The sequence below is a fragment of the Carassius auratus genome, chromosome 2 (assembly GCF_003368295.1).
Source record: "Carassius auratus strain Wakin chromosome 2, ASM336829v1, whole genome shotgun sequence".
In the NCBI taxonomy this organism is placed as follows: Eukaryota; Metazoa; Chordata; class Actinopteri; order Cypriniformes; family Cyprinidae; genus Carassius; species Carassius auratus.
This window is the reverse complement of record NC_039244.1, coordinates 4439589-4454464: the sequence shown is the minus strand read 5'-3', so window position 1 is coordinate 4454464 and position 14876 is coordinate 4439589. Positions and strand designations below refer to the sequence as shown.

The following is a 14876-nucleotide window of genomic DNA, read 5'->3' as shown; positions in this document are numbered from 1 at the left end:
CTGAAGAATTCATACCATCTCGACTACATTGTTCTCTTGTTTCTTTAAAAGGTATCAACTCATTTAATTCAGTCAGATAGTGTAGTTTCAACATCTACCAGCAGGAGCTGACAAAGTCACACTAACCAGATGAACTTATGACGTTATAGCTGTCAGTTTCACAGATGTAGGCTACTTGTGATCTGTTTAAGTCTAATTTAAGTCTAATTAGAAATGATTTCATCATTCAGATAACGTGATTTATTACTGCTGGCCGCAGAAGAAGCTTTTCCTCTGACACAAATCTTTGTGAAACCGAAAGTGAAACTGAGAGAAATCTTAGAGTGAAACAGTGTTTCTTGACTATTGCAAACGGACACTTCACTGAGCTGTTTGCGGTGGGACATTTACTCGAGTGTCACTGCACAGATATATTCAACTCCCATTTTCAAGAACACAACATCATCTGTCTTGATTTTTGCTACAATGGAAGTAGATCTACTTGGATCCTTCATTCTTCTCCTTATGTCTAACACAGGTAAAAACGAATTCAAATGTTTAAACAATAATCGAAATTTTGTTATACTATGATTGGTCATTCCCAGGTAAAAACAAGAAATGCACTTTAGTTGTAGGCCTACTGTCTTTTTGTAGTTTTTAGATGACATGAAGTGACGCGAGGTCATTGAAAAAAGATGAGGGCTCTTACAGCTCGCGATCGAGGCGAAGTTCGCTGGATTTCTTCCACAAAATGAGCACACATTATTTTATAACGAACACCCAGTATTTTAATAGAAGTTCTGCAAGCTAACTTCGTTTATGCAATCATCACTGTAAAATCTAAAGGTTCCTGGAGACACCTTTTGTGGTTCTTCACTTTGCCACACCGGAGGAACCCTCCATTTCCTAATTCCAGTTCGTTAATATTAACCCCCCCCCCCCCCCCCCCCCACACACACACACATTTTAATAATAATAAAATAAAGTGAAAAGCTAAAGAAAATGCATATAAAACTTCGTTTATTGATAAACAGCAACAATATCTATCACAATCCCATTCATGGAAAGATCAGTGTTAACTGTTATAAACAAAAAATAACACATTTACACCTTGACAAAACTGTAAACAAATAAATGTGACTCAAATATCTTTGTACATTAAGTACATTTTCTACTCAAATACATTTCATGTACCTAAAAAAATAATACAATTGAAATAAATAAATTCAATTACAAATTTTAAGAAAATTTGATGTACAATGCAGTCAATAGTAACATTTTCTTTCCTGTTCTACATGGAAGTCACTGATTGGGAAAATTCACACAGGACATTTTAAGAAATTGATAGGTCTCAAGATAGCTGTATGTAGTTTAATAAACCTTTTCCAAGTTTCTTAGCAGCGGAAGTCATCATAGTTGGCTAAACTTCGAGAACAGTGAATGGGAGAGTACTACAAATATATATATTTTTTGCATTCTCATTTGCTCAAATAGTAAAAGAAAAACTCTAAGTGAAGTGAAGTGACATTCAGCCAAGTATGGTGACCCATACTCAGAATTCGTGCTCTGCATTTAACCCATCCGAAGTGCACACACACAGAGCAGTGAACACACACACACATTTTATATGTATACACACATGCAACAAACTCAGACTTACATCATTTATCATACACAGTCCAGCACAGCAGGATCATTGTGTAACAGTTGGGGCAAGGCGAGGATTTCTCAGAAGATAATAATAAAAGAAGAAAAGGAAAAGAAGATTAATAAATTACGAATAATTGGATGTTTTAGAAGGGTTTCTGATGTGTCTCTGCAACTGTTTACTTATTTACAGACCTCCAAAAGATGGGGTATGTATGTCCAGAGAGGTCTTTTTTTATTTTGTCAGGCAGCAACAGCATTTGTAACTGTCCACTGCCTCACATCTGAAGTGTCCACTACAGAACCGCATTTCTTTATTAACTGCTGAATAAAAAAGAATGCATGGATCATTTTGTAACTGTTTTATTCAGTTCAGTGTAACAGTGTAACAGTGAAAAATGTTCATGATATCTACCTTTTAAAAAGAAGGGTGAATCACATGTGCATTACATAAATATTTAAAATATATTGCAGTAGGTCTACATTACAGGTTATAAATAAGATACCTACTTTAAACCTACTAAAAGAATAATTTTACTACGTTCTCATACAAAGTAAACATAAGATACTCTAAAATTGAAATATGTATGTTTTCTGTAAATACACTTAAATGTCACAAAAAGTATACAGTACTTGTGTTTTACCATAAAGCGTAACTATCTATTATTTATTATCAACATACTTATAGAATACTTTTCAAAAATATATTAAAATTCTATTTAATACAATTTAATACACTTCAAGTATGTTATAGGATTAAAATTGTGCTGTAGATATAGTGTGTGAATTTCAAGTACATTTTTACAATTACATTTAAGAGTATTTTTCCTCCAAGGTTTTCCAGTGTTTTATCTTTAATAATGTTTGTAAAAAAGCCATAACATTTAGTCTCCTTTAGATCTTATTCAATTTATTCAACATGTCTACTTAACATGAACTGAAGTGAGATGGAGGTGTAAAATGTTCTGAACTGTGTGTTTCTCTCTCCTCAGGGTCCAGTGCTGAGATCTCTGTGTTTGTTCAGACGGGAGATTCGGTTCAGCTGGATATACAGACACAAGAACAGTTTGAATTTTTATACTGGAGTAATGATAAATCAGAGAATATAGTTAAATATACAAGTGAAACTAAAAGAGTTAGACTCTACAAGGACAGAGTGGATTTCAATGATAAAACCTTCTCTCTGACACTGAAGAACACACAGAAGACAGACAGTGGACTCTACACAGCAAGAACAAGTGGAAAATTAGACAAGAATATTGTTACATACAGAGTATCTGTTATAGGTGAGTCTCATTTCTTTGTGAGATTTCATGTGTTTCTGCATAGCAGAAAATTCATAAGCATAATTGTTGTACATTTTTCATTTATTTTTTTACAATTTGCAAATTTAAACCAGCTTGTGGCACATTGTCTTTATTGTAGGATTTTGTCTGCTATACTGCATATACTGAAAAATAAAAAATTGCTCATATAATATACCTGCATGTTTATGATGTGTGTTGTGTTTAGATGTGAATGTCTACTGCATCACTGCTGTGATTGTGATGGTGATCTTGGAGTAAATGTGTTTCAGACGCTGTGGAGGCTCCTGTGCTGACTGTGATCTCAAACCGGTCCAGCAGTGACTCCTGTACTGTGAACTTCACATGCAGAACTCATGAGCTCAAGATTGACTCTAGCTATCAGAACAACAGCTGCTTACGAGAGGAAGTGACATCACAGAACAACACTCTCATCCTGGACTGCAGTGAGGATTCCATCATCTGTAACCACAGCAACCCTGTCAGCTGGAAAGAAGACAGAATAAACGTCACACAGCTCTGTGAAGGTAACTAATCTTTATCTCACAACTCAAATCTCTGTTCTTGGTTTAGACACTGGAAACAGCATTTTCTAAATTTTTATTAAGTAATTTACTACGAATAAACAGGTTGTTACAGTTCTTCTTTTTTACTTTCCAGATAATGAGAGACGATTCCCACTCTCCTATGGTTCATCTTCCATGACTGTGCTCATTATTGTGTGTGTTGTTTTGGGAGTGATAGTTCTTGCTGGTTTGGTCCTTTACTGTTGCTGCAAGAATAAAACAGGTTTGCCTCCTCAAATTTACTGAAGTAAATAATCTAATATTTAAACCTGATACAGATTATGTCGTACTAAAATATTGTTTAGTACTTAAAGGGTTAGTTCATCCCAAAATGGAAATTCTATCATTAATTTCTCACCCTTGTGTTGTTCCAAACCCATAAGACCTTCCTTCATCTTCAGAACACAAATTAAGATATTTTTGACGGAATCTGAAAGTTCTCCGACCCTCCCATAGACAGAAACACAACTGTAATGTTCCCAGATACAGAAAAATAGAAGGACATCGGTAAAACAGTCCATGTGACCTCAGTGGCTTAATTTTCGATGACTGAATTCCCTGAATTCTCTCATCATAATAAACAAAGCACAGATGTGCGTACAATGTAAGTAAGGGATTAATTTCTTAGTGTGTACAGTTTCAGTGATTATAATGATACTTTTGTTTGTTTTTTAGAGTGTGATAGATCAAAGTTAGTGATAATGTCATCTCTGTACATAATTTATTCACCGTTTGAATAACCATGGGAAGGAAAAGTAAGGCCTTTATAATGATCAATTTCTAGTTTTAATTAAATTACGAACACATTAAATACAAATTCAGTTCCTTTAAACATATTTTACTAGCCTACATAACATGTCTGGTTCTTGTCTAGAAAGACAGGTTTATGATGTTTGTAGTTAATACATTTGGCTGCTTTTAGCCTTATCCTGGACTTGGTTTACCCTCAGCTTATAGTCAGAGAGCTCTCTGATTTCATAAAAAATACCTTCATTTGTGTTCCAAAGATGACAGAAGGTCTTACAGGTTCGAAACGACATGAGAGTGAGTAATTAATGACAGAATTGTCATTTTGGGGTAAACTAACGCTTTAATGATTCTCTTTAATGATACTGTTCAGGCTGATATTTGATTGGTCTGAAGGATATTAAACCAAGATACATCATTGTGTGTTTTGTTTCACCTTATTTGATAGATTTAGGTTTATAATTAATTTTCAACATAAATATGAAATTTAAATGCACAAAATGACCTTGTTTCAAAAAATATATATTTTCACATCTGTACACTATTTGTACTTACTAAAGTAAGATTTTACTGTTGGCAACAAATACCCAACTCGTGATTTGAAATTTCATACAGTTATTAAAATTCAAATTTTAACCAAGGCTATTCCACCATGATCTCAAAAGTATTCCTATGTGTTTTTATTTTTTAATGCAGTTATGTTAGACTTCTAAAATTTGCATAGCATCTAAAAAAAGAGTCTATAAAGAACTTAGAGAAGTACAAAAATGAATCCTTATTGAATCTACAAACACTGAATATCTATGAATTAATGTAATTAATCTGTTGATTCTATTGTATTTTGTATGTTACAGCCCTTCCCTGGTTTACAAATGAGAAGGGCAACATTAGACCAATATTAGATTGTGGGTACATAGGTCTAACCACAGAGAATCATTGTATTGCTGAAGAAATAATCTTTAGAAACTTTTGGGAATATTTGTGGTCTGCTGAAAGTAATTTGTTAATCCAAATTGTTTTCCTTTTAATGATCGATGGTTGAAGGGTGAGTACAACATCACTTGATTGTACCTAGTTTTTTACAGTTTACAGAAGATAATGCCATAATTTGTGCAAAGTGTCATGAAAAACTGTCACTGTATGTTTGTCTGCCTGTTATGTTAGGGTTAAGAGATCTAAAAAGAGTAAATATGGAGCCTCAGATATATTTATGATATAATAGATTTTATGTTTATACAGCTGTTAATAAGTAATGTTTATGTTTAAGATGCTGTCAGTAGCTTCAGTGTCTATCTAAATGTACAAATATTTAGGCTATGCTTTTATAACTTCAAATGTTACTTACAGATACATATTACAGTGAGATCAGGGTGCATATTCATATTTGTCATATGTTTTGTATGTACAGCATTACCTTGTACACATTAACATTCTTTCCAACTATACTTTTTTATGGCACTGTATTTTTCAGCTATGTGCAGAGCAATTCATTAAAAGGCTTCAACTTCATCTAGGCAAACTGAGAACTGTAGATTTTCTTAAAGAACCACACAGATGGGAAATCAAAAATTACCTGTATTACAGTGTATGATGTAGCTGTCCATCAGTGTAAACAATGTGCAAAGTAATTAAACCAAAAAGTACACGATTTATAAAGTTATTGGCTTCTAAAGTAAGCAGTAGACTCTGAATCGCTGAAACGAGTCGTGATAGATTTCAAATATTTTGCCCATCTCTATGTACGTCACTAGGAACACTTTGCATAATAATCTCCGCCTACCGTGTTGGGAGAAACGGAACTCTGACCTGCCCCCCCCCCCCCCCCCCCCCACACACACACACACACACACACACACACACACAGACGCTCTGGTTGGTGTGATAGCATCATGTCGAGGAGACAGTGTGTTTTTAATTGTAAAGGCAAGTTTGTTTTATTTTCACTGCCAAAGAATGAAGATCAGAAGAACCAATGGCTAAAATTCATTTTCACCACAATACCAGAGCAGTATAACAAATCACTTTTGTTGTGTTCACAACATTTCACTGATGACTGCTTTTCTAATCTCGGTGAGTACAGCGGGATTTTCAAAGCGTTTGGCCATAAAAGATGGGTTCATTACCAACTTTATTTATAACAACGAGCATCTCCGAATCACAACGCGAAGTATGATTATGAAGTTATGTGTCTGTTTTCTCCCGAGCGTCTTATCAGCATGTGTGCTGTCTGCGCTGATCTTCATTTACAAACACGTCATTAAAATGAATTGTAACTCCGTGAATACTCAACGAAGAGATATCTATAGAAAGCTTGACATCTCTACTTTAAAACTAAACAAGTGCTGCCGAAAACAGAAATTCTGTGATAAAGTAATCCATATGAAAACAATGCGATGTCTGTTTTTCATGTCTCCCTTCGTTAAATCTAATGTGACCACGCCCCCGCGCTGAACACGCTATTCAGATTCAGGCTTGAATACACCCACACAGAAGAAAAAGCAGCGAGACTGTTCAAGTTTTTTATTTTACTGTTTGCTTCGCGGTGAGAGGAATAAGACATAATTCACCCCAAACAGATACTAACGCATAGTTTACCGTGAAGGTGTGTGCGGAACAACCAATCAAAACTATGTCAGTTGACCAATCAGAACACAGTATGCTACCGAAAGGTGGGGTTTAAGGAAACTGAATCTTTTGAACAGCTTCGCGCGAACCGTTTGGGGATCTCTGAGAATTGAGGTAATTTTAAAATGATATTTTGACAAAATGACAATGTTTTTTAACCTTGGATGGATTTAAACCTAATGTACATGACTTATAAACAGTGATAGGAAGCTTAGAATTTTCATCTTACTGGTTCTTTAAGCCAATTGTACAATCACAGTCCCAAGAGTTTTATGCAGAAGAGCAGCTGGCTTCAGTTTTTCTACAGAAATTGCTGATGATGGACTACAGAGCAAGATACCTTCAGATAAAAGAGAATAATGAACAACACAAACTTTATAAGCCCCACTTGTGATTATGAGCTCGACTAATTCCAGCGGTCGACTTCATATTGCTTTCATATGCAATTTTAACTACCACTTTCCTATTTACAATCATTCTGGAAGCACATGAAAGCAGCATCAGTTAAAAATACAGACAATGGTAGCTTTTTGCTAAAGCCTTACAGAGTGCATATGAAGAAATCTTTCAGAAAGGCAATTTGGAAAACTAACGCGTTATACTTAATTCTTCTGGAGGTGTAGCTAGATCACGAACGGTTGGCACTTGCCCTTGAGCAAGGCACCAAACCCCCAACTGCTCCCTGGGCACCGCAGCATAAATGGCTGCCCACTGCTCCGGGTGTGTGTTCACTGCTGTGTCTGTGTGTGTGTTCACTGCTGTGTGTGTGTGCACTTTGGATGGGTTAAATGAAGAGCACAAATTCTGAGTATGGGACACCATACTTGGCTGTATATCATGTCACTTTCACTTTTTTTTTCAGAGCACAAATTCTGAGTAAGCCACAAGTCATGTCACTTTCACTTTCACTTTAGAAAAAAACTGATCTTATATTTATATATTTTACCGTTTCTTTAGTACTAAAAGAATGTTTAGGAAAATGAATATGGAGAAAAATTAGCTACAAGGTATATATTGAGAAACAACGCAAACATGATTAATGCAACACAGAAAAAAATGTTATTGGTCAATAGTATATTAAAACCAGATTCATCATCATTGCGTCTAGTTCTGAGCACAAAATAAAGACTCTTTGCAATGCCCCTAAATGCACCAAATAATAATAATTATTAATTTATTTTATTTATTTTTTTCAAAAGATATTCCTTTTAAAATCTCTGCTCGTGTTCTGACTTTGTATTTGTATATGTAGCACTTTTTATGGTCAGACCACTAGGTTTCTTTAAACTTTATTTTCCACAGAGAAAAGAAAATCAACACAAAGTCTAAATTGTCTTTTCATACTAAGAACAGTCTAGTCAATCCAGAATACTGATCAATATTAAACTTGTAGGCTGCAGTCTGTTACATGAGATAAATCTTATCTTTTTTAGGTTAAAATCTGACAGAATCAAATGCAAACAAACATGTTTCCACACATCCTATAATCTGAGCAGTAATCTTACATTCTTACAGTCACAGATAAATGAAACTTCAGACAATAAGAAATTAGAATTACCCAACTACTCTGTGGTGATCTGTGATGGTTTGTTTTATTTCTCTTAGACTCTGACCCAGAAGATGACAGGAGATACAAGGACCAACGTCACCTACTGTACGACAAAACCAAACACCTTCATTTCCTTCTGATTGCTGAAGATTACACTCTGCTGAGTTAAACACTTTGATGATTGACTGAACAGAACTAAAGTCTGAATTTAACTAACTGAGTTCATAACTCATAACTTTTATGCTGATTGAATTGTCCATTCTTGACTATGTTTCTGTTGAACGAGAGATTTTAATATCTCAGTTTGGGTTAACCTAATAAAGGTTCAATTTCACAGCCTACTACTGTTCAATAAATACAATTTATAAGTCCATAAATATTTTTGTAACAATTATTATTATTATACTATTTATGGTGCCTGTATAAAAGTTTAATGATTTAATGCAGTTCACTAAAAAAAATCATACTATGAAAAATAGTATAGTAACCATTGCAAATAGTATATAGATCAAAGCAGTATTATAATAAAAATATGACTTAATTTTTTTACAAAAATAAAATACATTTGCGAACATAAATAGGCCTACATACCTAACTATTTTATAATCTAATTAATGTTCCTCCTCAGTCAATGCAGTATTGAAAATTTGAATTTAAAACCAGTGAAAACTACAGAATTGTATCCTCATATTTCCTTAGACCCAACAGTGAGTAGCCCAGTGAGTAGTCTATGGGTCAGGAAAGGAAAACTCACTCCATATTGCTGTGTATTCTTATTAGTGTAAGTCAACCTGTATTCTGCTGGCAAACCATTAAAATATCTGGAGAAGGCATCCGGATGATTCATGTGGTAAAAATTTTAGCCGCTCACATCTGACTACTTCTGCAAAACGGTCACATTCAGACAACAGGTAGGTTCCACCCACAAAACACATCATCAGTAGTTTTTCTAAATACCAGAATAGTCTATTCACTTTATGCTTATACATGTTGTATTTGTCTATGTATATTGTTTAAAACTGTGATTTTCTTTTCTTTCAGTTTTCATAGTTTCTACTCGCGACTACATGCAGGTAAGAAGCTGTTTCTTAAGGATCTTTATCTTACCCTTCTCTGCTCACTTTTATGTATGTTAAGTGTTTTCTCATAAACATATGCTACACAAAGAGCAAATCACATACAATAAGGAATTAAAGGTGCCGTTTAGAAAATTGTAGAAGACACCTTATGGTCAAATAGAACGTTTTTTTTTTTTTTCTTTTTTTCTTTTTGTTGCTGTTGTTTTTGTTTTATGTTTTGGAACAGGAAATCTTTTACTCTAAACTTTACTCACACTTTCGGTTTGTAGTTGCTCCATCAGTCTAGATGACATGCTGGATATAAGAACGGTATGAGTTGAGGCGGTTAGCTATATGATCAAATGAGGCTGCCTGAGTAAGAATTAAATCACACTTTATTTTCACCAGCAGTGTATTCTTGAATGTATACCTGTTCAGCTTTTCCACTGATTGACTGATTGATGTTTTAGTTTGTCAGTGTTTCGGCTGTTTATTCACATGGAGATCATTTATAACATTCACATGTATGTATACTTTCGTTCTGTCAAAAATTTAGATTTTTCTATAAATTATCTGAACCAGTGTCAACAGGTTTCTCATTTTCTTCAGTATTGATACACTGATACTACTCTCTCTTTGCACCAAGTTTACGCACACCGCAGAGTAGTGAGAAGCATTTTTAAACTTGTTGTGCAACAAAATACTCAAAACCCTTTTTATAATGTAAGTCGAGTGTTTGAAATAACTTCCTTGTGTGATCTGATGTGGCTTCTTATCACAGAAAAAGGCAGGAAAAAAATACACTGTTTGAAAACCACTGTTTTATACTGTGCTAAATTATCTGTTGATTATTATTGCATTATAAATCTACTTTATTCTTATTAAAATACCCGAGATGGCTTAAAGAACACAGATATGCCAAATGTGTTAGCAGTTGTGTGTTTATTGCATTAAAGGGTTACTTCACCTCAAAATGAAAATTTTGTCATTAATTACTTACCCCCAGGTCGTTCCAAATCCATAAAAGCTCAGTTTCTCTTTGGAACACAATTTAAGATATTTTGGATGAAATCCTGGAGACTGTCCCATAGACTGCCAAGTAAATAACAGTGTTAAAGGGTTAGTTCACCCAAAAATGAAAATCATATCATTAATGACTCCAAATGTTCCAAACCTATAAGACCTCTGTTTAGCTTCTGAACACAGTTTAAGAAATTTTAGATTTAGTCTGAAAGCTTTCTGTCCCTCTGTTGAAGATGTTTGTATGGTATACTGTCCATGTCCAGAAAGGTAATAAAAACATAATCAGAGTTGTCCATGTGACATCAGAGCGTCAGTTAGAATTTGTTGAAGCATCATAAATACATTTTGTTCCAAAAATAAAAAAAATTATGACTTAATTCAGCATTGTCTTTTCTCCGGGTTCATGAAATCACTGCATTCACGCAATAAACATACTCTGTCTCAATGCTCATCACTGCAGCATTTCATGTGATGGGAAAAGATTTGCTATATGCTATAATCAACACTTCTACGATTCTTTAATCTCGACAACTGTAATAGTAAAAAAAAATCAAAAATGTAGTAAAAGTATTTGAGAGGGGTTCTGCATTTCGAATGCAAAGATGTCAGCCAATCACAACAGTTGGCGTTTACTCTCGAGTCTCACAGCAGACACGCCCCTTCAAACAGAGGGCTAAAACCAGGATATAAAAATGCCTTTTATTTCTTAAATTTAAATGTAAAAATCTTACTAACAATGTCAGTACACTTCAGGAAACATAAAAAAACTTTACAAAAAAAATAAAAATAATAATAATCCACATCATGGGACCTTTAATGTTACATGTATTTATATTAGGGGTGCAACGGTTCTCGGTAAAAGACTGAACCATAGCATTTGCCACCCTCGCTTCAGTATGCATTTGTACCGCAATTAATTCCAGTTCTAACAAATGATGTGGATTATATGTTTTGGCGAAAAAACAAAGCTTCAAATAGACATTTAGAGAGACAACGTTTGCTATTGCACAGCACAGACGTTAATGTCTCTTCTTGTTTCTTGTCCGTGTGTCTTTCTGCAACCATGAAATCAAACCGCTAGAGGGCGCTGTCGACTTCAGGAACAAAGCACAGCAGAAGAAGACGTTTGTTTATCTCCATTGTTTATCGCCCGCTGCTTTCTCCTTCTCCAAAGTGCTCGGGCAGTTGCACTCCTGAGGTCTCTGCTTTTGCTAACCAACCATGACCATTGCAGCACTGAAAATCGCTTGCAATAGCTCTGCTACTAAATTTATTTCAAAATGGCAATCCATATGTAGCTATGTTCAGGGGTGTCAAAGGGCCCCAAAGGAAGAGAGGGCCCTTGAAAAGTCTGGAATATATATTTTCATAGGTGGGGGGTCTATTAGGACTGCCTATGCATAGGGCCTGGGATCTTGTGCAGCGCCCCTGGCTATGGTCTGCTGTTCCTTCATCTTGGCTGAGCTTTCAACGTTGTAACGGGAAAGGATGAAGTTGATTGGTTAGTTCTTGTCACATGACCTGCGGTGCGCTTGCGGCTCTCTGAAAAGTTGAGATGTTTTTAACTCGATGCGGTGCGGACAAGGGGGGCAGGGTTTCATATTTTTTTGAAGCACCCCTGGGTGCTGACCGACGCCTGCTGTTAGCATTCCATTGACTCCCATTCATTTTGGCGTCAATTTGACAGCGAATAACTTTACATCTGAGGCGTTTAAAGACTCCATTTGTCCATTAATTATTTCTAAAGAAACACGAAAATTTATAAAAGGCTCAATTTCCTTGTATCTTACGTTATGGTCCTGTAGAAAGTTTTGTAAAAAATAGGCTAACGATTGCGTCATAACCTGTGACTCTCTGTCGTGCAGTAGAGAAATTACCGTATGGACAGGAGGAGAAGCTCGCAGGCAATCTTTTAATGTATATGAGTCTATCGGGGTGACGTGGAGGCATAAAGTAAAGGGAGATAATTAATCAGAATACTTACCAAATTTTGCTCCTGTTCACGCTCGTCTTCTCTGGAAGAGCCGGTGGGTGATTCAGATTTCTCTTCGCACAGCGATTAGAAGACTTACAGGTTGCTCACGTGACATCTAAGTCATCAAGCTCAGTTTGAGTCTGCGCAGTACGCCCGAACCCCAGGAAGTGCGTGCTTCTAATTGACTTCACTTGTCTCCGCTGAATCCAATAGGGTTGCTGTGTCCATTTCTTTTAAAACAAGCGTCGCACTGCGTGCGCGGTCGTGACCACGTGCTTCCATTATGAGTGCGCATACCGCGCGCCTACATAGGAAATAACGAACATGAGCACGCAAAAGACGCGATATGTGAACGGTTGACCGTTGCGCGCTCAATGGCCCCTTAGACACAGGCAGTGTGTTTGCGAGCATCGACAGCACATGAAAGGAGAGATGGCGAGGAGATGCACTTTTGGTTGTGGTACTCACAAAACAATTTTCCCATTTCCTAAAATTCCCTCGATTTCAGTTGGACTTTAAGATCACACACACACACACTCAAACAGCTCGTTCTAACACGCCCCCACATCTCTACCTCCCTATGTGGGAAGATTTGCATAATGCCGCACAGATGTTCACGCAAAGAAAGAAGGGGTACCTTTTATTCTCATTGTAGTATTGTTGTTGCCACCTCCACCATGTCGTATAGACGCTGTGTGTTTCACTGAAAGCGAAACTACTTTGTTTGGCCTTCCAAAAGAGGATGATATCCACTTCATCATTCCTGGGGCTGATCCGTGTTGGTCACTGAGGAAATACATCAACTTTGCATTGTGTATTGCCAGATTGGGGGAAGTCATTGCCTAATGGTTAGAGTTTGACTCCTAACCCTAAGGTTGTGGGTTCGAGTCTCAGGCTGGTAATACCACAACTGAGGAGCCCTTGCGCAAGGCACCAAACCCTCAACTGCTCCCCGGGCACCGCAGCATAAATGGCTGCCCACTGCTCCGGGTGTGTGTTCACGGTGTGTGATGTCATGGATAATCCTCCACTTACACATGATGGAAAATATACAAATTATATTAAATTCAGTTATGACCCAGACTCAACGAATAAAATAGAATTTCATATTCTGCTAACTTCAAGTCCATTCACAATCAAATCAAGCCAATTTTATTTTTTATTTTTTTGCTCTTGCACACATGTAGAAACATACCTGGTAATAGCAAATTGATTGGTTGTTCTTTCTCCAGGATCAAGTGAAACCAGTGAATAATGTGACACCAGCAGAAGGGAGTAACTCTAGATCTGGTGGTGGTCATGCAAACATAAGTGTAACACCCAAACCCTCAGACTTCAATGATACATCTCACAGCAACATGGGTAAGAAGTGAGAATTGCTACCATACCAGTAAGAACAACTGTTAAATTATATTTTATTTTATTTAATTTTTTATTGTGGTAGTGTTCCTATTGTATATTTGAGAACAGTGATCCCAATTTTACTGTTGCATTATTTGGAATACTCTTAACTTGGAGAAATAAAATTTTCCATGATTTTTCCAATACAAAAGAAGATATCAGAACATTGTGTCTCAGTGATCAACATTATTGGCTCACATGAGGTTGATCATGAACCTCTTGATAATGTTATTGGTCAACTAATGAATAAAAATGAAATAAACATAAAGACCTGTTAAAAAATAAAAAAACGTATGCTTTCTATTTTTTTTTCTGTGGTATATAAACTGCATTCAAATTGGTTTATTAAAAAATAATGAGGTACATAAGCCGACTTGGGAAATCATTTTATTTGATGGACATAGACAGAGAAGCCGTCCTTAGCATGGTTACCCTTCAGACATTACTGTTTTCACAATACAGCACAGCCTTTTGCCTTTTTACTTACTCATAAAAGCATAATACTATTGAAATATACAGTATATACCGTAAAATCAGGCTTTGGCATTAAAGTTCAAAGCAGTTCCAAATCCAAATTAATTGATAACACTTTATAATAGGGTCTTATTAGTTAACATTAGTGCATTGACTAATACAACCAATACAACATTTGATCTTAAAATAAATTATGAGTAAATGTTGGACTTAACATTAACTAAGATTAATAAATGCTGTCATGTAAGTTATTCATGCAAACTAATGTTGTTAACTAATGTTAACAAATTAAACCTTATTGTAAAGTGTTATCAATTAATCTTTGCCTCTTTTCTTGAAATCAAGACACAGACACAGGAACAAGCAAAGGCCTAAGTGACACTAATGCACAGCTTTTTGGGAGCTTTACCCAGACTGAAACTGAAGCACAAAAGGTAAGAACTAATAGATATATGAGCAATATCATATGTTGTATCAAATCTATCAGTGATACTTCAAAAGATATGCCCAAGCCACGGGTGTGTTAAC

General features: G+C 35.7%; 1 protein-coding gene across 1 annotated transcript; it reads left to right on the top strand.

The window, feature by feature from the left end:
* Positions 1-71: 71 nt before the first annotated feature.
* Positions 72-8786, top strand: LOC113113354 (SLAM family member 7-like). The gene is made up of 5 exons (XM_026279484.1): positions 72-517; positions 2619-2912; positions 3203-3457; positions 3591-3719; positions 8474-8786. The coding sequence occupies exons 1-5, from the start codon at positions 466-468 to the stop codon at positions 8584-8586; spliced, it is 843 nt and encodes a 280-aa protein (XP_026135269.1). The 5' UTR covers positions 72-465; the 3' UTR covers positions 8587-8786.
* The last annotated feature ends 6090 nt before the right edge of the window (positions 8787-14876 follow it).